The following is a 27,512-nucleotide window of genomic DNA, read 5'->3' as shown; positions in this document are numbered from 1 at the left end:
GCCCCACGGTTAGATAATTATCTATTAAGCTGGACTTTTTTCGGTAGCCCTCACCCTTTTACTTTCATATGCCGCTACTTTTTTCTCTTCCACGCGTTGCATCTGTCCGGCCTTGATTTGAAATAATCCTAAGTCTAAAAAGTAAGTGGTCCCCAAATCAACGATTAAGAAAGAAAATAGGAACAGTTGATGTCTAAAAGAAAAAAACTCCAAAGCAAAAGCAAAACATGAGAAGGAAGGAAAAGGAAAAGCAACCAAAGAAAAAGAAACTTTTCTTTTCATGGATGCCACTACTGCTGTGGAAAAGAAACATACTACCCTCTCTTTTATATTTCTCCGTACAAGTTTAATAGAAGTAAATAGATTGCATAAAAATAAGATATTATATCACTCAGAAATTCCATTATCTTCACAAGAAAACTTGTATGCTACCATTTAATTCCAATGAAATCCACTGAAGAAATCTTCTTCTCATCAACGAATTAGGTCATATGCAGAGAACCAACAAAGGATTTGGGAAACAATCCAAGAAATGCCAAGGTGGTAATTGTTTTTTTATTTTATTTTTTCCTTCAGTAATTGTAGCATAGAATAGTGGAAGGAATGAAGAAAGAGAGAATTCAAGGAGAGGTTAAAGTAAGATGCGAAAGAAAAGTTGAAGAATCTAAACATTGTCTTGAGTAATCAAGAAGGCAAGCGTTCTATAAGAGGTGGATGAATTGGAGTTCTCTCAGTCCAGAATTCTAAAAGATGGAAAAGTTTTCGTTGATTCGGTAGGAAGTTTACAAGAGTGTAGCAATGGCTGACGCTGCAATGCTCCCGTCGGCGTCGGTGCGGGTGCCAAGCAGAAAGTTGCCTAAGGGGCGGCACCTGGTTGGTAAACGGGTCGCGTATGATGTCGATGTGCGGTTGCCCGGGGAGCTGCAGCCGCAGCTTGAGGCCATGCCGTTCATGATGTATGAGTCGGATCCTGGATTAGTTCTTGGACGGAAGATTGCGGTGAACCGGACTTATATTTGCTACGGACTGAAGACGGGTGAGATTATGGTGCGGAATATAAACAATGCACTGAGATCTTTCCTTAAAGGTCATACCCAGGTTGGGATCTTGCTCTTCTTTTTTGAATTTTGTAAGATTCTGTAATACATGTATTGGATTATGTCGGTGATGTCGTTTGCAGGATTAGTTTTTCATTTCTGTAACGCTTGTCGGATTTCATGGTTGGATTTTGTTGTTTCAGTTGCCAATTTGGGCACTTGAATGAGTTTGGGGCAGATTTTGGTCCATGGTGGGGTCCACCAGATAAATGCTCTGGATAACTGGTAGCTGGGCCCACTTGAAAAAATGCTCAAACTAAATAGATGGTGTTTCGAGTCAAGCATTGTACTCTAAGTGGGAATGATTTCAATTACTTTTGCCTTCACTAATCGAGTTTTATTTGATGAACTGGGAATTTTTTTTTGTAGCATTTATGTTATTATATTTATTTGATGCTTGGATTATTGGTTTGTGCTGTTGTATGATTATGTTCTGCGGTTGAATGAATTGCTCTAATGATGTGAAAATCAAATGACTTTCCCTGATGCATTGGGTATCGAAATTGGACTATTCCTGTGCTATGTTATTTGCTTGTAAAATGGTATTTTAGATGTTGGTTTTGAGGTTTTTACCATAATGATTTGATGTAGTCATAGGTTTTGTTTCAATTTTCTCCTTGTCATTGTGCTATTATTTTAATTTTACAATTAAGCAGCCTCGGTTATGGCATACGATCCAGCTATTGCAAACACATGCAAACACGTGTGTGTGTGTGTGTGTGTGTGTGTGTTCAATAGTGGATCATATACAAGCCAGATAAACTTCTTAGTGGATCATATACAAGCCAGATAAACTTCTTTGTGTGTGTTGAACATTTAATAACCTTCAATAGTGGATCATATACAAGCCAGATAAACTTCTTTCTGCCTAGGAAGACAATGATGAATATATAAAGATTGCAAGTTTGTGTGTGTGTGTGCGCGCGCGCGCGTGTGTGTTGAACATTTAATAACCTTCAATAGTGGATCATATACAAGCCAGATAAACTTCTTTGTGTGTGTTGAACATTTAATAACCTTCAATAGTGGATCATATACAAGCCAGATAAACTTCTTTCTGCCTAGGAAGACAATGATGAATATATAAAGATTGCAAGTTTGTGTGTGTGTGTGTGCGCGCGCGCGTGTGTGTTGAACATTTAATAACCTTCAATAGTGGATCATATACAAGCCAGATAAACTTCTTTGTGTGTGTTGAACATTTAATAACCTTCAATAGTGGATCATATACAAGCCAGATAAACTTCTTTCTGCCTAGGAAGACAATGATGAATATATAAAGATTGCAAGTTTATACCAGATGAGTTTGACTAGTACATATATATATATATAGGTTAAAGGTTATGGATATTTACATGAAGAGTTGAAAGAGAGGGAGTGAAATTACTAGGTGTCCAAGAATGTGGTGGTGGAATTTAAAAGGACAGAAAGCAATGGTATTTAGTAATAAATTGATGGAAGAAAGATGTTTTAGAAGAATATGGAAACAGCAAAAGAAAACTAAGAAATGTAGTGAGGCTCAATGTAAGGCATATGATGATTTGTAGAGTGGATTTGGTACAAAAGAAGGTGAGAAAGATGATTTTGAACTTGTAAACATGAGAGATAAGAAGGGCAGGAACCTTGATCATGTTAGATGCATTAAGAGTGTTGAACATGAGGTATTGGTTTAAGGATGATAAGATCAAGGAAAGTTAGAGAAACTATTTCTAGAACTTTTTAAATGTAGTTAACTCTGAGAGCTTAGGAACAGAAGAATCATAAGCTCATATAAGGCTAAAGACTGTGGATACTTTCTTAAAGCTTCTTTCACCTCAGATATCTTAATCCTATAAAAGTATTATCTTTTAAAATACTTTCATAGGATTAAGATATTTGAAGTGAAAGAAGCTTTGAGAAAGATGAAGATATGAAAGGCTGTAGGACCATACGGTACACGAGGTTTGGAAGTGCACCGGAGGTTTTGGTTGACAAAGTTATTCAACTAGATCATAAGATTGAAAAAATTGGTAGATAAATGGAGGAAGCGTTCCATGGTGCCTATTTACAAGAATAAAAGAGATACTATGAAACTTTGAGAGAGAGAGAGAGAGAGTGATTAAGCAAAGATTAAGGAATGCAGCTAATGTATCAGAATTAGTTTGGATTTATGATGGGAAGGTCAACCATTGAAGCTACTTTCCTACTTAATTGATGGAGAAATATAGGGAGAGAAGGAGTAGTGCTCTCCACATAGTCTTTATAGACTCGGAGAAAGCATTTGATAGGGTCCCTAGAGAGATGATTCGGTGGGTGTTGTAAAAGAAAGGAGTCTCAAGAAGATAATTTGACATGATTAAGGTTATGGATGAGGAATTGATAACAAATATAAGGCCATTAGTGAAAAGACATGTGAGTTTTCTATTATTGTAAGCTTACACCAAGGTTCAACATTAGCCCATATACTTTTGCATTGGTTTGTCAAAGAGAAAGCCGGTGATTGCTCATCACCTCCAATAGATCCCGTTAATTGCTCACCAGCCAACAGAATGCCAACTTATCCCAATCAAGGATGATTCCTTAACATCTTAGGATTACTCCAGCACACTATACTCTATCCTTTTGTAATAAATCAAATCCCACAAAGTAGGAAACTCTACAACAGACATGTAACGTGCATAGTTGTAGCATAGCTGTAAACTGATACTCATTTCTTTATAAACAGAACATCCTCCTCCTTGACAATCATCAAGGTAGAGAGAATTCAAACATCTTCTACGCTCATATGGTATCAGAGCAAACATCCCGAACCTTTTCTCTCCTGCAATTTTTTTTTTCTCTCTCCTTCCTCTATTTTCTTATCAAAATGAGTGACTCCTCAGTTACCACAGAGCAAACCTCTTCTCCTACCAAGCCTTCTTTCCCCCTTTCTTCCTCAACTTCTGCCATCCTCATGACAAAGCTCATTGGTGAGAACTATCCGGTATGGGTCTCTCAGATCCTTCCCCACCTTCATGGCCATGATGTGCTTGGGTTCGTTGATGGCTCCATCAAGTGCCCTGCTAAGCTCATCACCACCGGATCAACCTCGACAATGAATCCAGAATTCCTCGCTTGGTAGCGACAGGATCAACTTCTCTTGGGCTGGTTGATCTCTTCTCTCTCGGAAGACGTTCAAACACAAGTTATTAGACTTCCTACGTCCTTTGCTCTGTGGACCGCTCTTGAAGCCACATACGCTACTCACTCTCGAGCACGCATCTTACAACTTTGCATGGAATTGCAATCCCTAAAGAAGGGTCCTGATTCAATCCAGAAGTACTTTCAGCAGGCACGATCTCTTGCCCTTCAACTCGCACTTGCTGCGAAGCCAGTTGACGATGACGACTTTATCCTTTACATCCTCGCTGGTGTACCATCCGAATATGGTCCCTTTCGGACAACTATCACCACTCGGCCTACTCCCATCACAACTGCTGATCTCCTTGGGTTCCTCCTCACCGAAGAGTTACGCATCGGCCACGATGTTGTTGCATTGGATGCCTACCCATCCGCCAATTTTTCTCATGGCACCTCTCCTGCGCCCTCTAGCAGGACAACAGCAGTCCCGGGGTCGTGGTTACTGCAATCGCAGTCGAGGTCGTGGTCACAACAACTTTCATGGACAATCTATGCCTTCATCATCCAATCCGCGCCCAGTCTATCAGGTGTGCAACCGCATAGGTCATGTGGCTCTCCAATGCCATAATCGATTCAATGAATCATTTCAGTATGTTCCTCTACATTCCTCAGCACAAGCATATCATGCTGCTCTCACTCCACCAAACATTGGGAATTGGTATCCAGACTCCGGAGCAACGCACCATATCACCTCTAATCTGGCAAACCTCAATTTCTCCACTGAATACAATGGCAGCGACGCAGTGAAGATCGGTAACGGGACAGGTTTGCAAATCAAACATGTTGGATCTTCTTCATTTAACACTGATGGTTCTTCATTTGCCATGAATGATATATTGCATGTTCCAAGTGTTCAACGCAACCTTCTTTCTATTCATAAGTTCACAAAAGATAACAATTGCTGGTTTGAATTTCATCCTTCACATTTTTTTTGTAAAGGACATCCACACCGGGAAAGTTCTACTGGACGGGAAGAGCGCTAATGGTCTATACCAGCTTCGCTTCAATAAAGCAGTCAATAAAATGACCCTCCTTCATGATGCAACAGAATGGTGGCACCAAAGGCTCGGACACCTTGCCTTTCGGACGGTTCATGCTGTTCTCAAACGGATCGACGCACAATTTGGATCCAATAAACCACTTGCTATTTGTGACACATGCCAGAAAGGAAAAAGCCATGCACTTCCATTTCCTAACCCATCAACTCCAGTCACAAAACCTTTGGAAATTGTTTATTCAGATGTTTGGGGCCCGGCTCCCGTTGAGTCCTTCAATGGTAATCGCTATTATGTTCATTTTATGGATTCTTTCAGCAAATACACTTGGATTTTTCCAATATCCAAGAAAAATGATGTGTTATCATGCTTCATCAAGTTCCGTTCTTTGGTTGAAAATTTATTCTCTGCAAGGATAAAATACCTTCATAGTGATTGGGGTGGCGAATACTGCAGCGTTTCTTCTTATCTTGCCCAATGTGGAATTGGTCACTGTGTTTCTTGTCCTCATACACACCAACAGAATGGTGCAGCAGAACGAAAACACAGACACATAGTAGAAACTAGCTTAGCTCTCTTGGCCCACACTTCGGTTCCATTTCAATTTTGGGACTTTGCATTTGAAACGACAACATATTTGATTAATCGGCTTCCCTCCTCGGTGATTCATAACCTAACACCACTGGAAAAGTTGTTCCAAAAACCACCAGATCATGATTTCCTCAAAGTTTTCGGGTGTGCATGTTATCCTTGTCTACGACCGTATCAGCATCAGAAGTTTGAGTTTCGCTCAACTAGCTGCATATTCCTTGGATATAGCACCCACCATCATGGTTATCGTTGCTTCGATCCTCACCATCGGAAGATTTAAATCTCACGAAATGTGGTGTTTGATGAGTCGTCATTCCCTCTTGCAGGAACACAATCAAATAGTTCAGTCATGCCATCCAGCTCCTTACAGTCTTTTCAGCAAACACTTGATGAGCATCGACTTCCATCAGCTGTTCAGCTGCCTCCGCCACCATCACTTCCACTACCTGTGGCATGCCATCATGTCCCTCCAAGGTCCACCTGTGGACCCCTAGGCTCTCACATTTCTTCATCAGCAGAAGTACCTGCAACTTCTCATGATGATGCACCAGAAAGGTTGCCTTGTAACCAACAACAACCCACTGATCCAGAAATCAGTCCCTCACCTGTTGTTCAACAACATAGCTCACCTAGCCAATGCATGATAGAACCCATCCCAACTTATAATGCTCATGCTTCCAATTCCTCTACCCCAACTTTACGAACAGATCATATGGTCACAAGAACACGAGATGGCACCCGTCGACCAAAAATTCTGAACAACACCACAAGGTACCCTTTACCAGAATGCCTACTTGCCAACTCTATTTCTGATGTTGTTCCAACTTCTGTGACTGCTGCATAAAAAATTCCTGAATGGAGGGCGGCTATGGCTGATGAGTTTCATGCCTTACTCAAAAATGGCACATGGACCTTGCAACCACCTAAGCCCAACATCAACATGGTTGGCTGCAAATGAATCTTTCGCATCAAGAGGCAAGCTGATGGATCTGTCGAGCGTTACAAAGCTCGTCTTGTTGCAAAAGGCTTCAATCAGCAAGAAGGAATCGACTACAATGAAACCTTTAGTCCCGTAGTCAAGCCTGTTACTATTCGTGCCATTCTTTGTCTTGCAATGGGTCAAGGATGGCTGATTCGTCAACTCGACATCAACAATGCCTTCCTTCATGGAACCTTAACTGAAGAAGTCTACATGCAACAACCTGCTGGGTTCATTGATCCTCGATTTCCAAACCACATATGCCGTCTTCGGAAATCATTGTATGGCCTCAAGCAGGCGCCTCGTGCATGGTTTGCATGGCTTAGCAACTTCTTATTGTCCCAAGGTTTTATGGCATCTCAAACCGACACCTCCTTATTTATTCGGTCTGATTCTTCGTCAGTTCTCTATATCTTGGTTTATGTGGATGATCTAATCATTACTGGCAGCTCCACATTGGCAATCCAATTGCTCATCGAACGACTTAGTGTCGAATTCTCAACTAAGGATCTCGGATCCTTAAATTACTTTCTGGGCATTCAAGTTCTCCATACGTCCAATGGATTGCTACTCGGTCAACAACAATATATTGTGGATCTTTTACAAAAGTCAGCCATGGATGGTGTAAAGCCGACATCTAATCCCTTCTCTCCCAACACCAAGCTTCACAACAATGACAGTGAACCATTTGATGATGCAACCTTATATAGAAGCGTTGTTGGTGCATTACAATACGCTACTATTACATGGCTAGACTTGTCGTTTTCTGTTAACAAAGTCTGTCAATTTATGCAACAGCCGACACTTGCTCATTGGACGGCCGTCAAACGTATCCTACGCTATCTCAAGGACACACTTGATCTCTGCCTACCAATTGCTCGATCCAAGTCCTTTCACATTTCGGCCTTCTCAGATGCAGATTGGGCTGGCTGCATTGATGATCGCAAGTCAACGGGAAGGTATGCCATCTTTCTTGGCCCAAACATTGTCTCTTGGTCCTCTAAGAAGCAACGTGTCGTCGCTCATTCAAGCACAGAAGCTGAATATAGGGCGGTCGCAGATGCCATAGCCGAAATAACTTGGCTTCAATCCCTTCTTCATGAACTTCATGTTCCACAACCCAAGAGTCCTATTCTTTGGTGTGACAACATTGGTGCTACCTATCTAACAGCCAATCCGATATTTCATCATCGCATGAAACATATCGAGATTGCCTTTCACTTCATTCATGACAAGGTTGCCAACAAATCTCTAGAAGTCCTCTATATCTCCACCAAAGACCAAATTGCTGATATATTCACAAAGCCTCTGTTCACAGCAAGATTTCATCTTCTTCGGCACCTGCTTAGTCTCCTTCCTGGGACACTTCACTTGCGGGGGCGTGTCAAAGAGAAAGCCGGTGATTGCTCATCACCTCCAATAGATCCCGTTAATTGCTCACCAGCCAACAGAATGCCAACTCATCCCAATCAAGGATGATTCCTTAACATCTTAAGATTACTCCAGCATACTATACTCTATCCTTTTGTAATCAATCAAATCCCACAAAGTAGGAAACTCTACAACAGACATGTAACGTGCATAGCTGTAGCATAGCTGTAAACTGATACTCATTTCTTTGTAAACAGAACATCCTCCTCCTTGACAATCATCAAGGTAGAGAGAATTCAAACATCTTCTATGCTCATAGTTATAGACAAATTAATGCATTTTTAGGAGGAGGTTCTATGGTGTGTATTGTTTGCAGATGACATAGTTTTGATTGACGAGATGGGGGATGGTGTAAATGCAAAGCTAGAACTATGGAGTAATGCTTTAGAATCTGGAGATTTTAAAATTAGTCATACTAAAACATAGCATATGGATTGCAATTTTAGTAACAATTGGAGTGGAAACATGGAATTAGTTAAGATTGCTGACCAAAATGTCCCCCAAGATGATCATTTTCAATATCTTGGGTCGATAATTCATGATTGCACAGAGATTGAGAAGGTTTCTGTTCATCGAATTAGAGCTAGGTGGATGAATTGGAGATGTGCCTTCAGAGTTATATGTGATCCCCCGTATACCGATCAAATTGAAGTGGCTATAAGACCAACCGTGCTTTATGGGATAGAATGCTGGATAGTCAAGGAACAACATGTTCATAGGTTTAGAATATTTGAAATGAGCACATTGAGATGGATGAGTGGCAAGACAAGGAAGGATATAATTTAAAATGATTGCATTTGAGGGAACTTAGGAGTGGCATCAATAGGTAATAAGATGGGGGAAAGTAGATTTGGATAGCTGGGCCTTTTGCAATAGAGAGCAATGGTTGCTCAAGTTAGGAGTGAGTTGGTTCAAGTTGAAGGTTCCAAGAGAGCAAGGGTAAAGCCCAAAAGGATGTGGGTGGAGGTCGTAAGAAAAATCTGATAACCTATAGTTTAATTGGGGAGATGGCCCTTGATAGAGTGGAAGGGTGGGACATGATTTCGCGTAGCTGACCCCATTTAGTTGGGATAAGCTTTGATAATGATGACAAAGATGAATCAAGCAGCATATGGAGTCTCAATTTCTCACATAACAAAATGACTACGGAAATGGATGATGAGGTGAATCTATATTTATAAAAAAGAAAGGGAAAGAACCAAGTCTATGGTGGGTTTCTTCTTTCTTGATCTTTTCTTTGATGGATTTCACTTCATTGGGTTAGAGAAAAAATGATTCCTGAACCTGCAACAGTTACTCTTGCAACTTCATGGTGTGTGTAAATGAATGCCAAAATATCGATGTTTAAAGAAAAGTCCAACAGTACACATTCAATGCACAAGTTTGGCCCACCTGATAGTCGGTTGGCCTAATTTTTTGGCCATGTCAGATACACGGTCAGGCGGGCTTGATGAATGGACTGAATTTTGCATGTGTGTGATGTTGGCACACATGCCAGTATGTCCCTAGTCCAACTTGTATGAGTTGCTTCATGTTTCTCATGCTCTTTTGGCATGGATGGTCCACATAATTGTAGTTAAAAATTGAGTTGGCAACTTAAATGTATGTTTCTTTTTCTATATGTATCTTTTGGCATCAAAGAGCTTCTATAGCAGAAAACTGCAGTTAATAAAACTTCAATTCTAGTGGTTGATTGTCTACTATTGAAGTACTCATGTTGGATATGTGTAAGCATCACACATCGCATTTGAATATAATAAAAACAACTTACAATATAGTTGAAGTTTCATATTATGGAAATACTGAGTATTGGTGCATTGACCTACTAATAAATAATATGAAAAACCTGTGACCCAATATGACTTTTCTACAGCGTTTCTTGGGAATGTGGGAAACCTTAGAAATGACATCAATTTCAGTGAAAAATCCACCTCCTAAAAAAGCTGAGGACATTCATTTCTCCCAAAAATGATGTTACATTTATTTCCAAGGTTGAGAAGACACATGAAATGAGAGAACCAATGTGAAATTCATGTACAATTGGAATTCAAAACAAACAACAGATGGAAAATTGGAATCCATGGTTTTCCATTTCTTGAGGATTCCAAGTTACATTTTGCTATGCAAATTTTTATTTCCTTCCATCCAAACACCCTCTTAAGTTAAATTTCTCATGGAATATTTCTTAACCTCAAGCTGTTATTCTGTTAGTGTTCCTTTAGAAGAGAATGTTGAGTTTGGTTCTGTTGGACAGTTGTCCCATCCATTGCATCAACAAGACGTCGGTAATTTGGTAGATTATGACAATGTGCGCAAGAGCAGCATGTTGGAAGTCAATGTCAATTCTATCCACTTGCTTCTCTGACAATGCTTGTGGTTGTGTTATACATTTGTTTCTTTTACTAGTACATCATTTTCATGATTAAAGCATTAAAGTCTTGCTTAAATCTGGCCTTGCTAGCCTTCACGACAAATTGATACTTAGTTGCCTCAAAATATATATAGAGAAATGCTCACACACAACTAGCTGTACATTGACTAGTTGGCATGTGGGACCCACCATAGTGTTTGTATGACATCTTGCCAACAAGCAAGGTTGTCCCTTTATGAAAATTGGATCCCCTAAAAACCAGGTTAATCCAACTATCAGGTGGGGCACACCATAGAAAACCAAGAACAACCACCCAAAAAACTCCATGTTCATGTGGGGATCCAATTCTCATGGTTGGATCAACTTGATCTTTGGGGCATCCCACTTTCATGGTTGGACAACCTTGTTGGAGCAGCAAGATACCACACAAACAACATTGTGGCCTCCACATACAAACTAGTTGGATGTACAATCAGTTGTGTGTGTGTGTGTGTTCTTGTGTGTTTCAAGTTGAATTACATTTGAACTGTGTCAAATTGATGTGAAATATTCATCTTTGCACCTGTGAAACCCAGATATGGCATGTATATGCAATGGACAACTCATGGAGATAGCATGAGTACTGATTTTACCCATAAAGTGAAGTCATCCAATTAGATATACAGTCTGATAATGAGGATAGAATGCAATCTCAACTTATGGTTCTGATGCCTGTGGGCAGAGACCAGGTTCAGGCCTGGAAGAAAATGGGCCAGGTTTATCAGACAACTTCCTGTTGATAGCTGTACTCAAGCTGAGCTGCTATTCTTAAACTGATTATATTTTTGGATCGATGATTTTCACCTGTTTTGACTTGATTGTTATTTCTGTCAGAGGGTCATTGACATGGCTTTCTTCGGTGAGGATGTTCACCTTTTGGCCAGGTATTTCTTTGTTTGTACTTATTCATTTACTTAATCTGGTATTTATTGGAAATTTGCTTGCGTTTTTCAGTTCGAGCATAGATGGAAGGATCATTGTGTGGAAGATTAATGAAGGCCCTGATGAGAATGATAAGCCACAGATAACTGGAAAAGTCGTTGTCGCGATTCATATGGTGGGAGATTTGGAATCATTTCATCCACCCGTATGTTGGCACTCTCACTATCAAGTAATGACACATTTTCTATGGCACTAGATAATTTTTATATGTTGAATGTTTCTTTGGGAAGCTTGGGATCTATGATACCCAGATAAGGAAGCTAAGATGCACTCCTCGTTTCTGAAAACCTAGGACACTGATGGGTATCTCTTCTGATACTTCAATACAATCATAAAATGTAAAGTTATGTACTTTGGAAATACCAAACTTAATACAACAAGAAATTGTTAACCTGTATCTCACAGGTATCCTTGCATATCTGGTACAAATATCAATTATCGATATGGTATGATATTGGTCTGTTGAGCATATGCAAGTTTTCTGCTATCATAGCTTGAACCAGTGTGATTTATTCAGTGTTTCATTTTTGTTTTCTTTTGTTTTTTTTTGTTTTTTTGTTTTTTGTTTGTGCGCGCGCGCGCACGTGTTTCATTTTTCAGTGTGCTAGTTGCAGACTATCTTAGGCAAATCCCTTAATTATATATACCTGGAAATTTTGTTTTTCAGGAAATTTTGGTTGTTGCGATTGGAAATCGTGTTCTGAAGATTGATACAACAAAAGTGGAGAATGGTGGAGCATTCTCGGCAGAGCAACCTATCACATGTCCTGTTGAGAAGCTGATCAATGGAGTCCAACTCGTTGGTAAACATAAGGGGGATGTGACTGACTTATCGATATGTCATTGGATAACTTCTCGCCTAGTATCTGCATCAACAGATGGCTTGGTTTGTATTTGTTCTGCAACTGTTTTTACTGCTCTTGTTACTTGCAAGCTCAGTTACATGTTCAAGTGATAGGTTCTTCTTAGAATGTCTTGAACTATGCAATGCATAGTTTGCACTGGAGGGCTTTTTCCACTTCCATTTGTGCTTTTGAGACGATTATATCACCTCTCCGAGATCCCCCTCAATTCCTGTTGTGAAATGCATGTCCTGGGCATGGTATTGAAATAATTGGATGCTAATAGCATCTCATGTTTCTCCCTTTTGTGTTTGTCTTTATTATCAGCTTTTCTTGTTCGAGCCAATAACCATTGGAGATGGTCGATTCAGGACTGGAAGCTTCTTGTAACTTGGGGGATTAGCCATTGAAAGACCCCATTTAAGGGAAGATACTGGAAATCATCAATTACTCCCTGACATTCGTAAATTCAGTTGGGTTTAGAAATCTTTCTGACTTCCTCCTTAACAGTCCCCAAATAACCAAAGTCATCTTTATTTTAGAAGCTTCTTAGAGAGATGGTTGAGGGGATATTTTAAGATATTCTGTTTTTTCTTTAAAATTACCCACATGATAGGGTTAATAGGCCTGCCACTCCTACCATCAATAAGTTCCACTACTGGACCAGTGAGAGCTAAATCAATGTCAAAGAGACCGAAGAAGGTGGACCAGCTTTACTTGGTTTCCTTGCATTTCAGTAAGAGATGATCAATCAATTCTGATTGTGTTTTCTTCCCATTGTGTTTCCTTTTCTGTCTTATATGCTTCAGTACTAGAATTAAAGCAGATTTCTGTTAGAGAGGCTGATGAAATTGCCTACCCACTGCCTAGAGATGGATTGATGAGTGGGTCACTTGCTGCTGGCAATTTGTTACCTCTTTTTTTCCTTGTATCGATTTCTTTTTTAATAATTGCTGTCCCACAAAGCATGTTTGATCTTATATTGTTGTATGAAAATTTCCCTTCAGTTTTATTGGTTTGTGGTAATCACATTGAACTCTAGAGGCATATCTCCACTTCATCGAATCAGCTCTGATTCTAAGAGCAACATCCTACTCAATCTCTTTGCTCACTGTTCTCATGGATTATTGACCAACATATTGAAATGGTCATTTTGGAGTATTTCTTGCCCAAAAATCTTAACTAATTCCTTGTTTCACTCCTATTGTTACTAAAATTACATTCCTATATACTTTGTTTTAGTTTAATTAATTTTAAAACCTTTAGATTCTAAAGCATCCCTTCATAATCCTAGCTTTGTGTTCCCTTGTCTTGTCAATCAAAACAATGTCATTTGCAAGCAAAATACACCACTTTACCTCTTCCTATAAACGCTTCATTAACCCATCCACAACCAATGCAAAAAGATAGGGGCTCAATGCGAAGCTCTAGTGTAAGTCCATAATAATTTGGAACTCATTAATTCCTCCACTCGTAGTCCTTACATTTATAACCACTCCCTCATGCATATCCTTATTTATGTATGTTAATATATCCTCTTGAGACTACTTTTTTTCCCAACACCTAGCAGATTTAACTCTCCAGGGAACCTATCTTATGTTTCTATTTAAGTCAATAAAGATCATGTGGGGATCTTTATCCCATCCCTATATTTCTCCATCAACTGTCTAAGTAGGAAAATAGTCTCTATGGTTGACCTTCCTGGTGTAAATCCAAATTGATTTTCTGATACATTTGTCTCATGCCTTATCTTTTCTCAATCACTCTCCCAAAGTTTCATGGTATAACTGATAAGTGTAATCCCAAAACAGTTAGTGCAACTCTATATGTCTCCTTTACTCATATAAATAGCTACTATGGTACTTCTCCATTCATCTTGCATTTTCTTTGATCTTACAATCTTGTTGAAAAATTTTGTCAACCAAAATAAATCAACATTTCCCATGCTCTTCCAAAACCTCTATTGGTATACCATCTGGTTCTAGTGTCTTTCTTGTCTTTATTGTTGTCAAAGCTTCTTTCACTTAAGATGCCCTAATCCTATGTAGGTATTTATTGTCTTTGGCCTCATTTGGGTTTAAGATTCCTATCCTTGGTCTCCAATCCTATAAAACTATTGAGACTGGTATATTGTGTACAGAATCAAATGAGTGAAAATAAGGAAATATTTGAGCTAGGTTATTGTGAAGATGATTGCCTTCCATGAGTCAGATAGGGAAATTTTTGCACAGTGAATACATATGAATGCATGTGTTACTGTTTCTTTATGCGATAAGCTTGTTGATGTTGCTATTGTTTCTTTGCTTTTTCCTCCTGTTTTGGGACTATGAAATATCGATTTCATTGTTTGGTTTACGAAACTTTCTTTTACATAACAGGTAAAGATCTGGGAGGACTGGATGGCAGTGCCCCTTGGGACGCTGAGGCCACATGTTGGCCAACCTGTTAACTCAGTTAATTTCCTGACAGCACCTCATTGCCCTAACCACATTGTTCTTATAACTGCGGTACAAGCTCCTTGAATTCTGAACTTTAAATGATATATTTTCCCAACATATTTTTGTTTCTTCGTTGCTTTTGAATTGTACTTTATAGGGTTTCTTGGAAATAGTTTTTGATGTAAATATTCTTCATATCCTTTAAAAAAACCTTTCTTAAAGTTAATTGCCTGTAATGTGTGTCGATTTTTTACATTTTACTAAGCCACATGAACCTCTCCACATACACCTCTACACTCACATGATTGGCTGAGCCATGTCTCCCCAATCATGTAGTTGACCCCTGAAAAAGTCTGTGGGCCAAGCATGCATTTTAGGCCAAGCCAGTTTGAGTTTCTCAAAACACAGAGAAATTTAACATTTTTGAGAAGTCAAGATCTGTTATTAACCTAGTTCTATGGATCCTGTCTTGATATTTTTAAGTTTCTACCGTAAAAATAAAAGCAAGGGTTAGGATTAACTGCAGATCACTGTCGCTCAAGACTGTATAGAATGTTGATGTCGTACTTTCAAGCAAGACAGTTCTCTCCCAGATCTGTCCTAGATGAGGAGGAGATTGAGAGCCTACACACAACCCAAGAGTAGGGCTGGAGAAGCGCAGAGAGCTGTCCAAGGGTGGACCCCCACATGTGTGATGAGTGGATGTGAAGGAGGAGAGAGATTTTTCTCACTTCTCTTTCTACTGTCTCTTTTCCTCTCTTCAATGATGAAGCCAAAGGGTGTCTGGCATGAAAATATTTGTAAGGAGGAATTAGAGTTTCAGGGAGATACACTTGTTATGGTGCTCTGTCACCCTACATACTTTGGTATGTGCCCTATTCCATCAAAAGTTTCCAATCTTAACTATCCATGTACCCAAATTGACCAAATCCCTCCACTAATCTTGACCACCCACCTTTCATCTAATACTCATGCAAATAATTGGTGGACCACAAGATCTTAATCATCGAGTTACTCTCAAGTCCAAGTAAAACCTTTTAACGGGTCCTTACTCTTGCTCCGGTGGTAGACTCTAAGAAGTTTCAACACCTGGTCAAGGGTTCGAGTACCCATAGGTGGTGAAATCCCACTACGGCGTGAGTGTGTGGGGGTGTGTTTGTGTTTTAAAAAAAAAAAGTAAAACCTTTTAACGGTTAAAACAAAAGATCTAAGCTATAAGAATATTCCCAGGCAACCAATGGATCCCTTGTTAGATCATATTGATCTAAACTGTGTCTTAGTGCATGCACCCAACAACACCCACATATGAGCCACTGCAATAGACTTCATGAGGCTAACTAAAGCACATTACATCAGAAACTTAAATTCCCTATATGTCCTTAGGTCTAAGGATTAGTCAAAGCTAGTACATACATAAGTCGATTTGGACCAAGCATGATGTGCCTCTTGATCTAGAGATGAATTAATCCTCCAATGCAAATATTTAACAGGTCTAATAACAAGATCTGATATTCATGGACACTAGTACTCCTATGTGGGGTAGGGCAAAGGCATCAACTCATCGTTGAGCTTGATGGTGGAGACCTTCCATCCCAATTTGTCATTGGTTCCCTCAAAAGGATGACCACATAAGGATACTACAGGTTCGTCCTGAAACCTGCTAGGTGGTCATCAATTGACAAGGTATCAAAATACATGGAATGCAACTCTGCCCTGACCAGTGGCAGTTGTAGCTAAATTCAAGTTCCCAAGGACAATAGAGGAAACCTTCTCCTTTAACCTATTACATAGGTTTAAGATAGACTTATATATTAATTATAGTATTAATAACATGTCCGTGTAGGACGTCATGATCATCATGATCCACGGACATGATCATCAATTAAATGGTTAAGATCAGTCATTTAAATATCGGTACAATGCATGTATCATGCCCTTGGGATACGGAAACATATCGGTATCGCATGGGAAATATCGCATTCGCATGTATCGGGAATGTATCTTTATTTGAGGGAAGCAATGTGAAATGATGAAATTTTTTAATAAAACTTCATGACATGTTGAAAGAGACATGATTAGAAACTTTGAACTCAAAAGATCACAAAAGAAAAGCATGCACAACAAGTTTCCTTTGTACAAGATCCTAAACTAAGGTTGTCTAATAGAAGTGATGCAATTATATACAAAATGAGTTTATATAATCATAAATTGTACCATATAAGTATGAAACAGGTACTCCCAAACAAATTTGGGAGAAAATATATTTTAGGGAGTTTTTTCCCTTTTTTTTTTTTTTTTTTTTTCAAATTTCTGGTGGGAGAATGTATCGCAATGTGTTGTTGACGTATATGGCAATGTGTTGCAATGTGTCACTTGTATCGATGATACGAGGGAATTTTATGAAGAGTTTTTGGTAAAATATCGCAATGCATCGATATATCTCAATGTATCGGAGATGCGTTGCAATATTTTGTGCAATACATGAGAATTTAATGTCTCCCCTGTATATCGTATCAACCACATGCGAATATCAATATCAATAGTATTGGCTGATACTATTGATATTTAAATCACTGGTTAAGCTCATCACATTGGCTTTTAAGGGTGCACAACTCTAATAAGGTTGTTGACATAGTTGTGGAAATCATTTCATACACATGTTCCACATGCTGATACATATGATAAGTTATCATGTCACATATTGACTCGGTGGGCTATGCAGAAATCTGATTCTACATGGATTCAAGTGTTTTTTTTAAAAAAATAAAAAAATATTTAAACCTGGAAGTGTTCTGCTGCTGAAGGAAAAGATTTTACTTCTTGAAACATTAATTATTCAATGCTTGGATTAATATATTTTCCTTGTAAATGAGTGCTTATTATTATTATTATTTCTTTTGCAGGGTCATCTGAATCGAGAAGTGAAGATGTGGGCCTCAGCAGGCATCGAAGGGTGGCTTATTCCTAGAGATTTTAAATCATGGCGCTGCATTCAGACCTTGGACTTGAAGAGTTCCGCCGAATCTCAAGCTGAAGAGGCTTTTTTCAACCAAGTAGTGGTGTTGCCAGACACAGGCCTCGTTTTACTTGCAAATGCCAAGAAAAATGCTATATATGTGGTGCATGTAGAATATGGGCCACATCCGACAGCAACACGCATGGATTATATTGCCGAGTTTACTGTCACAATGCCTATATTGAGTCTAACAGGAAGAAGTGACTGTTCATCAGATGGGGAACATGTTGTTGAGGTTTACTGCGTTCAGACACAGGCTATCCAACAATATACCTTGGATTTATCTCAGTGCCTGCCACCACCACTGAAGAATGCTGAAATTGATAGGGTTTCTGGTAGTGGTTTTTCTGCATTAGACCCATCTTGCAGAAATGTCTCAACTGAGATGCCTGTTGGAAGTGCTACATCAAAGACACCTCAGAGTTCAGCTGCAGCTAAATATTCTGTATTTTCAGAGACTCAAGAGCTTCCTAGACTTGAATTGGCTACTTCAAGTGTTGAACCTAGCCCAATTGGTGATCGTTGTGTTGATACACTAGTTATTGATTATTCAGTTGATAGGAGAGTGGAAGTAGGTCATATGAAGTTGACTGATGATTCTTCCTTAGATGAAACTAAAGTTGGGAAAAATGATATTTATATGGTGCCAAATCCTCCAACCTCTTTCAAAGTGGGAGAAATCTTTTCGAAGGCCGTTCCTTCTTCTGAGAGTACTCTTGTTGGCCAGGGCTCGAAAGTGGGAGAAAAGAAGGTTCAAGATGTTGCTGTAAACAATGAGGTTAGAGAGGTGGGTCAGTATGGATTGAATCAGCTGCAGGAGTTAGATTCTCAAAGAGAAGAGCGTAGTCTTCGCACGGAGGAAAAAGAAAAATCCTTCTATACCCAAGTCTTGGATCTTCTCAGTGAGACGTCCAGCGATGGCGGTTCATTGTCTAAAGAAATTTCAGGCATGGAGGAAACTCATCGGATCGAAGATGTTGGAGATGGTGAGTTACTTGAGTGGCCTTGGAATGCTGGTGAGCAAGGCGTTCAGGACTCGAGTAAGGATGTACCTAATACCGAATCGAGTATGGCAATTGTAGCTACTGAGTTGCCTTCATCATTTACGAGGAAAAAGAAAGTGAAACAACCCTCTCAAGTGACGGGTCCATCTTCCCCTTCCGTTAACCCTTTCAAGTCTGCAGATTCTTCAAATGAACCAGGTAGCAGCAGTGGCGGCCCTTCCATAGAGGCCATTTTTACACAAATTCTAGCACTTCAGGAGAGTATGAAAGAGGTAATTGTTTAAAGCTTCGGATTTAGTATTTTCCTCGTGCAAAATAGCATCTTCTTTTAAATTCCTTGGTGGTCAGCTAGAGGAAACTTACATGTTTTTCTTTGAGGTTCTGGAAATTTCTTGAAACTAGCAAATTTAATGAGGTTGTAATACTTCGCGGTGTGTACAAAAACTGTCTTTCTTTATTCCTTGTATGATTGTATGTTGGATCGTTTCTTCTACTGCCGCTTCTTCTTCTTCTTCTTCTTTGAAATATGACTAGGATTTGATATCTTAGACTGGATCTTGTAGCTAGGAGAATCTGATGGCTACCTTTGAGAGTAGCCATATGAATTCTACTTTTTCCAACTAGCTTGCCAAAAACACATTTAATACACCCATGTAGCTTGGCTCATGTTGGACCTGCTGCTTGCCACTGAATGTACAGGTAGGGCCTACCTGATGATCGGCTCATATCTCACATTTACTTGCCAAATTAGCTTGTTGGTTAAGTATGATTTCGAGATCTACTCTTGGAAGTAGCTGTCACACTATAGTCAGTGTTACCTACACGTGTGACCAAGTGTCGAGTGTCTAGCACAGCGAACTCCAAAGATCCAGGCACAGGAACATTTCCATACCACATGAATATTTTAATTAAATAAATAAAATTAAACATGAAATAAAAATTAAATAAAACAATGAAAGCATTAAAGGCGGACGATATTAGCAAAGAACATTCGCATGCTTCCAAGAAAAGTAAATTAGTATTCACTCACAAATATATCATAACAAAACAAAGAAAAACAGGGATAATCATATCAATAAATATTAGTTTGTGTGGAAATCACTCGTTCTCTTAAAGATTAGAACTCCGACAAAGGAAAAAAGATCACAAAAAGAACAACAAAGCTTGTCTTTTTTATCACATTGGGTGTGGTATCAATAACAGAAAATGTACTCAAATCTAGAGAGTGAGAGGAAGTCCTCATGAGTAGTTTCTTCAATGACAAGTTCCGATTAACACTGACCATAGGTGGCTCTGTAGCCAGTACCATGAGCATTGTCGAGTTTGGTTGGGTCTATCTCAGAGTCACACTTCTCATTTCGCTATCTGAAGAATATGGTTCTAACCTTTGTTATGAACATCCAATTCAACAGTCTGTTCTTAAGGAAGCAGGCTAGCATGCTTTTATCCAGTAGGAATAAGATTATCTAGTCTGTTTACGCTTGCTTTTTCATTTCCATGATAAATGGGCATAACTCAATTCTTTCCAGATCATATTACCCTATTTGCACATTTCCAATCAATTTTTTTGTCTGCAATTAATATGGATAATGAGCTAACTAGTTCAGACAATTAAGGGCAAGCATGTTACTCACACCTGCCAATTTCTTCTCCCTGAATACTGAAATTGTACTTACTATTATTAGATCATGTTCATACGAAGGAAAAAAAAACACAACATTATCTCATAAAATCTATTTATAGAAGAAAAAAATTGTATGTAGACATGCAGGGATTTGTAGATTTTATCCATTTAGACTAGTCTGAATGAGTGATTAGTTTCTGAAATGGTTAACAGCAAGTTTTCTGTTATGAAGCAGGAGGAAATTTACACTAGAATTTTTTTAGTATGAAATCTTCACATATACTACGCAGAAATATGTACAAAATTCACTTTTTTTTCTTACTTTGGATTGGTATCCTCTCATTGCAGCTTATGACCATTCAAAAGGAAATGCAAGAGCAAATGACAGCTCTGGTGACTGTTCCTGTTAACAAAGAAGGTAGCAGAGTTGAGGCAGCCCTCAGCCTGAGCATGGAGAAATCCCTCAAGTCGAACTGTGATGCTCTGTGGAACCGCATCCAAGAGGAGAACAAGAAACAGAAGTTAGAACGGGATCGCATAAAGCAGATAACAGGTTCAATCTCGGGCTCTATGAACACGAAGTGGCCAGCCATGTTCAAGAAGACATTGAAGCAAGAAATTGCTGCAATAGGACCAGCAGGTTCTCGCGCAATTACACCGATTTTGGAGAAGACTGTTTCTTCAGCTATTGCTGATTCGTTTCAGGTCAATTTACGCATATCAAGTGCAAGCAATCTTGCCTGTCTTATTATAATTATTCCATATTATCAATGTATGATTGACACATCCTTTTGTAGAGAGGGGTTGGAAACAACGCAGTGAATCAGTTGGAGAAATCCATCAACTCGAACCTTGAAGCGACAGTGACCAGGCAAATTCAAGCACAATTCCAAACATCTGGGAAGCAAGTTTTTCAGGTATGCATGAATAAATTACAGTAGATGAACAAATATGGAAGTAATATTCATTAGAGTTTGAAAATTTTAGAAGATATACTGTTCCTGGTTCAGCTTTGTTAAGCCTGACAAAATATCAAAGTGGGATTAGCTGATGGGGAGATAGTAAGACAAGGCCCATCCCCTGATGGGGCTCACCATATCAGTGGATTAGCTTGCTGTAAGATGTCCCATCCCACCTGTAACCAAGCTGGGTTGGACAAAATAATGAAAAGACCCATGATTGAGTATCTTATCATGTGGAAGTGTGTTTATCCATGAAATTAACGGTAATCAGCACCATACCTCCAATTCAAATATAATTAAATGCCTCATATGGAAGTGCATTTCATCCATGAAAATTTTACCACTAATCAGCAGTATATGTAAAATTCATGCAGGATGCAATCAGGGCTAGCTTGGCATCTTCTGTTATTCCTGCATTTGAGCAGGCATGCAAAATAATGTTTGAGCAAGTTGATGCTGCATTTCAGAAGACGATGGTTGAACAGACTAGTGCTGCACAACAGCAGTTTGAATCCACAAATTCTCCATTAGCACTTGCTTTGAGGGTACAATGTTAAATTCCCTTTCTCAATGCTTAGCATGGGCTTTTTTATTTTTAGAATTGCATCTTAACAACTGGAGCTCGGTGCTTTTGTCTTTGATGTGATATATATTTTCTTCATGAGCCTGGATCAACTACGATTGTTTGTAGGATAAGCTTAACCTACGAATTGACGTTTGGGGCTCTGCAGGATGTTTCATATGATATCCGCTCTCCCTGATTTTCTCCTAGGTGTATGCTTGTATATGGGAAATACAAGAGGCTCTTTGCTCATTCAGTTCTGTCTATTTTTCGCATGCATGCATCTACACATACAATTTCACTCACCTTTTATCGTTCACTATGCTTTTCAATTGCAGGATGCAATGAACTCTGCATCATCCATCGCCCAAACCTTAAGTGGTGAACTTGCTGTTAGCCAGCGTAAGCTCTTAGCTTTTGTTGCAGCTGGAGCAAATGAGAAAGCGATGAATCCCCTGGCTACACAACAAAGTGATGGACCTTTGGGTGGGCTACACGACATTGTAAAGCCAGTTCATCACCTTGGCGTTCCTCCTTTTTCATTATTCATGATTTGTTGTAATGCTTTAATGTGTTTCAGTTGGTGAAAGTAAGCTCGTATTGAATATTATCCATTTTGGGGGTATTCATTGCTGATTCTGTGAAGGCCATGACTATGCAACAGGTTGAGGCACCTTTGGATCCAAAGAAGGAGCTGGAAAGATTAATATCTGAACACAAGTATGGGGAAGCATTCACTTCAGCCCTTCAAAGAAGTGATGTCACCATTGTGTCCTGGTTATGTTCTCAGGTACGCAATATTGTCATTCTCATATTTAAGGGGCCATGCACCAAATCACCACTGGGTCACTGATTCATTGGTGAGTTGGTTCATTTGGGTAACAGCAGAGTTATTTGGAGGCTTTCTAGTCAATAGTCTCTCCACCTACCAAGCAAGGATCCCTATGTATGTTTGGAGTGCTGCTGGCATGGTATCATGTTTGTGGATTCCTTGTTGCCGACACCACATTGATAAATGTAAGATACAGGATAAATAGCATTTTATTGTGGCAGGCTCCTCGCAATTTTATCATGCTACTAAGTGCCTGTTTTTGGGGGGTCCTCATCATAGTTTGAAAGCTCAAAAAAATCAACCTGATTTGATTTCCAATCGACTTGGGTCCGCGTGAGGATTTATATGGGTCTTTACTTGACTCTACTCGATATTTAATAGTTAAATTAATAATATTTTATGTTTTTTTATAAACACTTAAAATGGTTAGAACTAATGCATGGAGTTTTAGAACTATGGTCTTCATTTGGGGCAACCATTAAGCCCTTGTTTACATCTGTTCTTCATTAGGGGTAGACATTAAGCACTTGTTTGCACTTGTTATAGATGATTAACCACTAGTATTCAGGATGGAATCCCTTCTTGGTGTTGTTTGTGGATGGTGTAATGCTGGTCAACGAGACCAGCTAACTCACAAGTTCCGGTTGGAGGTTTGGAGGTAGGCTTTAGTATCTAGAGGTTCAAGATTTAGCAAAACCAAGACCGTGATAGAACAATAAGAATTATAAGATAGAAATTTGAAGGAAGGATTTAGCGTCTGGAGGTTTAAGATCGAGTAAAACTAAGACATTGTGATGATGTCTTAAGAATGAAAGATGGAAAATGGATTCAGTTGAAAGGGGTTGGAAGATGTACCAGTTAAAAGAGCTCAATCCACCTTTGATTGCTTTAAATTGCTAATAACTTCGCGGCAGTAGTATAGTGGAGGAATCTCACCACAGACTAGAGCACTATTGTGGAATCTCACCATAAACTAGAGGAGTCTCATCTTAGGATTAGAAGCATCATTCTCATCATTATCATCATTATCATCATTATCTAAGTCATATCCCAACTAATTGGGGTAAGCTACATGAATCTTTGTCAACATCCCACACTATCAAGGACCATATCCTTATCTACACCCATGTCCTTTTGACCATCCCCCCCGAGGCACATCTCAACTTCGATCACCCTGTCCTAATTCAGTGAGCAACATCCTTCTCAATCTTTCCATTCTTAGGAATTATCGAGCTACGATATTGGAAATGGTCATTTTGGGATGTTGAAGCATCTCACCTCTAAAAAAAATTATGATCAGAGGAACAAAAAAGAAGAAAAAAAAAATCCCATTACAGGAAACGAAAAAAAGAAAAAAAGAAAAAGAAAAAGAAAAAAAAAAGAACTTTATTTAAATGGATAATCTTTTGTATTTTCCAAAGTTCCATGTATGTAGCTATACTTGTTTACAATCCTCCTTAAATTACATTGGAACCAAGGCATAATTCCTATTGGCCGATATATGGTCCTTACTAATTCCACTCAAATAACTGTATTAAGGTTTTCTTAGCAGAACAAAGACAATAGAAACCAAATAAGACTCGATCACACTCAATTACTAAAATTCAGGATCTTCTGCACGTCTGAATGCCAAAAATGCAAAAGTGTGTATTTTGTGTATCGTCCTATAAGTTGCTGGCTGGACTTGTATGTGTTGTAGATTCAGAAAATGAAGAATCATCCATGTTTCTTCTGTGCTGTAGATTCAACTTCAAAGACTCCTATGACAACTCACATTATCACTAGCACCATTAATCTTGTCCTCTTTTGGTGGGTAAGATTCTGTTCCTGTCATTTCATTTACCCCGTCTTCCGGAAGACTTAATCCTCTGGTTATCAATCTTGTGAGATCCAGGGCTCAGTGTCCCCTCTGTATTGGGAATTACCTTCCTCTCCTTTAGCTTAATGAATTATCATCATCCTTCCAAGAAAAAAAGAAAAGAAAAGAAAAAGATTATGTACCTGTCATTAATCTCTAACGACAGAACTTTTTTCTGTTTCTTTCTGAGCATTAGTGAAGGGTTTTTCATAGTAAGACAAACAGTACAAAATAGGGAAAGAGTTGCCATTACAGAGCAGATCATGAACATGTTTTGTGTCTGAGGTATTGGCCGTGACATTACCTTCTCCTTTTCATTTGGGTAAACTAAATGTTCAGCCTATAAATTGTAAATCTCCTTAAACATAACAGATGGTGGCCAAGGCTCCAATTGGTTGTGGGAAGACTTGTCGTTTCTAGAATCACCCCTTTTCAATGGGCATTTAACTCCCGCCTCCAAGAAATCCCCCATTCTCATTGGCCTGGATTACATCAAAGAATTGAGCATTTATCATCATTCACCTCCAAGGTCCCCATGTGCAAACAATCAAAATTCACTCTACCAACCATGAGGAGCTTCCATATGTAAGATTCTCCTTCACTTTCTTCGGAATAAATCATGAGCCTTGTTAGCAATACTCAAGTTCAAAATCCGTATTTAATTTTTTTTTCTTTTTCTTTTTAAAAGGTAAATTGACTAAATGTTTAAAACTCTGTATTTTTAAGAAGATAGGCAAAAATAAATAAATATTTGGACAAACCAAATTAAAACTCCAAATTTTTTAAAAGATAGGCAGTGAAGATTTCAGAAGAAACAGATCAACTTGTATGGGGAATACTTGCAAAGGAAGGATTTAAGAGAGGCAAAACATAATATTAACCCACTATTCGATTACCTTTATAATAGTTGCTTATGCATTTAGAAATTTTAACCATTTTAATTTAAATTTTTACTCTAACCTTATTTTAAATATAACACACCCATATGCATATATAGCTGCTTTTTTTTTTTTTTTTCATTCCATTTTATTGAATTGGAACCATGTTAAACCCAAACTTTTTATTCTCCATATTTCTGGCTTTTGGGTTTTTTCTTCTACCAAACCTTCGACTAAAATTTTAATGATAGAGATCGATTTAAACCTGAACATTTCCCTCTACTATTCTTTTGACATTTTGTGTTTGCCAAATATAGTCATGAGTAACTAAGCATGATCCATGTTAGGTGGAGCCACCACACGGAATTCGTGTATAATGAGGGCTTGCTTTATCATATAAATATTGTTAGTGCCTCTCAAAACTCCTGTCATTGAGAAAAATCAATGTTCTAATGTTATCTGCCTATCCTACTCATTCTTCAGGTTGATTTGCAAGCAATTCTATCAGTTCTTCCTCTTCCTCTGAGTCAAGGAGTCCTGCTATCCCTTCTCCAACAGCTAGCATGCGATATTGGAAACAAGACCTCCCAGAAGCTAGATTGGATGGGAGATGTTGTTGTTGCTATAGATCCGGTGGACCCAACAATTGCGGCGCATGGGCGGCCGATATTTGAACAGGTTCATCAGATATTGGACCACCAGCGGGTGCTCCCGACCACCACCACAGCTGAAAGAAGCTGCATCCGCCTCATAATGCGTGCAATCAATTCAGTATTGAAGACCTGCAAATGACATTTCTCTTTCTCATTTGTGCACAAACTGTTCAGGCCTTTTGGTTGTTGTAGGAATGCTGTACAGAAAGCAAGGAAGAGGCTGTGTGTGTGTGTAAAGAATAGGAGAGTTTGAGAAAAGTTGGGGCTTGTTTGGCACCTTTTTAATTGGAATGAATTGGGATCCAATTCACAATTACAATGGAATCCATGTGAATTGGAATCCTCAGTTGTATTTGGTAGCTTGTAATTGGGATGCGCTAGAATCCAAAAAAAAAGTGTATTTAGATGTCCGTCATGAATGTATTGGAACTCTTTAGTATATTCATAGGAACCTTAATTTGATTAGCTAAATCTACTTTAATATTGCAAATTAGTCTCTCTCTCTCTCTCTCTCTCTCTCTCTCTCTCTCTCTCTATATATATATATATATATATATATATATATATATATATATCTATGATGTTTGACATAATGATAGAAATAAGCCTATTGAAATATATATTTTCACCTAAAATGAGGAAATTCCGAGCCTCAACTGGGCTGCAAACCTAGGGATCACAAACGAGTGACTTGCCAATGTTTTTAAACCGTGCGTTTAAATTACCTATATATGGACATTTTCGATCATTCAATTGGTGTGATTTAAGTGGTGCAATTGATGAATGAATTGTTTCAGGGTATCATTAGCATGCCAAGTGTATGGTACATTAGTAGTCTAACGACACCCTTGTTACTCGTGCAACTCTCTTACCTTTAAAAGAGGGGCAAGATAGTCATTTCACACCAGTTAGCTTGAATTCACAGCAAAATAAAGTGATCTCAAAACACACCTCATTTACCTTTGAATCCAAGGCAGTAAAAACACCATTTTGGTGCATTTACCTCCAGTTGCCTCTAATAACACCCAATTTGAGTATTATTCCGCTCTTCTTACTTTGAAAAACTCTCTAGATTGGAATGCCTTGATGAAAGAATACATCCTTTTATGAAAGGAGAGGGATGGAGAGGATATGTGAGGAATTTGAATGAAGTAGGGCTTATCCCTATCACATTCGATCTCTCCTATTTTAAACCTCTTCCCATTGAATTTAAAATTCCAAATTTTAAGTTTGATAGAA

The 27,512-nt window shown here is 38.7% G+C and overlaps 1 protein-coding gene across 4 annotated transcripts; it reads left to right on the top strand.

Annotated features, from left to right (window-relative positions):
- Positions 1 to 505: 505 nt before the first annotated feature.
- On the top strand, positions 506 to 26,531 carry LOC131257853 (enhancer of mRNA-decapping protein 4-like). Of its 4 annotated transcripts, XM_058258768.1 has the most exons (13): positions 508 to 1,098; positions 11,497 to 11,546; positions 11,617 to 11,773; positions 12,272 to 12,490; positions 14,825 to 14,953; positions 17,788 to 19,176; positions 20,877 to 21,233; positions 21,326 to 21,445; positions 21,865 to 22,035; positions 22,391 to 22,555; positions 22,717 to 22,842; positions 24,627 to 24,697; positions 26,104 to 26,241. In XM_058258768.1, exons 1-12 carry the CDS (start codon positions 799 to 801, stop codon positions 24,648 to 24,650), a joined length of 3,207 nt encoding a protein of 1,068 aa, XP_058114751.1. In that variant the 5' UTR covers positions 508 to 798; the 3' UTR covers positions 24,651 to 24,697; positions 26,104 to 26,241. The 4 variants fall into 4 exon arrangements, with proteins under 4 accessions (XP_058114752.1, XP_058114751.1, XP_058114750.1 ...); XM_058258767.1 differs by lacking the exon at positions 24,627 to 24,697 and having other exon boundaries at positions 516 to 1,098; positions 11,617 to 11,749; positions 26,104 to 26,531; XM_058258766.1 differs by lacking the exon at positions 24,627 to 24,697 and having other exon boundaries at positions 517 to 1,098; positions 26,104 to 26,531.
- The last annotated feature ends 981 nt before the right edge of the window (positions 26,532 to 27,512 follow it).

This window comes from Magnolia sinica, chromosome 10 (genome assembly GCF_029962835.1).
Source record: "Magnolia sinica isolate HGM2019 chromosome 10, MsV1, whole genome shotgun sequence".
Taxonomy (NCBI): Eukaryota; Viridiplantae; Streptophyta; class Magnoliopsida; order Magnoliales; family Magnoliaceae; genus Magnolia; species Magnolia sinica.
Note: the sequence above shows the minus strand (reverse complement) of the source record. Positions and strands in the feature narration are given on the sequence as shown.

Bases quoted from the DNA above. Each gene is read 5' to 3' on its own strand.
- LOC131257853 (XM_058258766.1), top strand. From the start codon at position 799: ATGGCTGACGCTGCAATGCTCCCGTCGGCGTCGGTGCGGGTGCCAAGC. The intron at 12,491-14,824 runs GTTTGTATTTGT...TTTACATAACAG, and splicing joins CTGCATCAACAGATGGCTTG to GTAAAGATCTGGGAGGACTG. The intron at 21,446-21,864 runs GTATGCATGAAT...AAATTCATGCAG, and splicing joins CTGGGAAGCAAGTTTTTCAG to GATGCAATCAGGGCTAGCTT.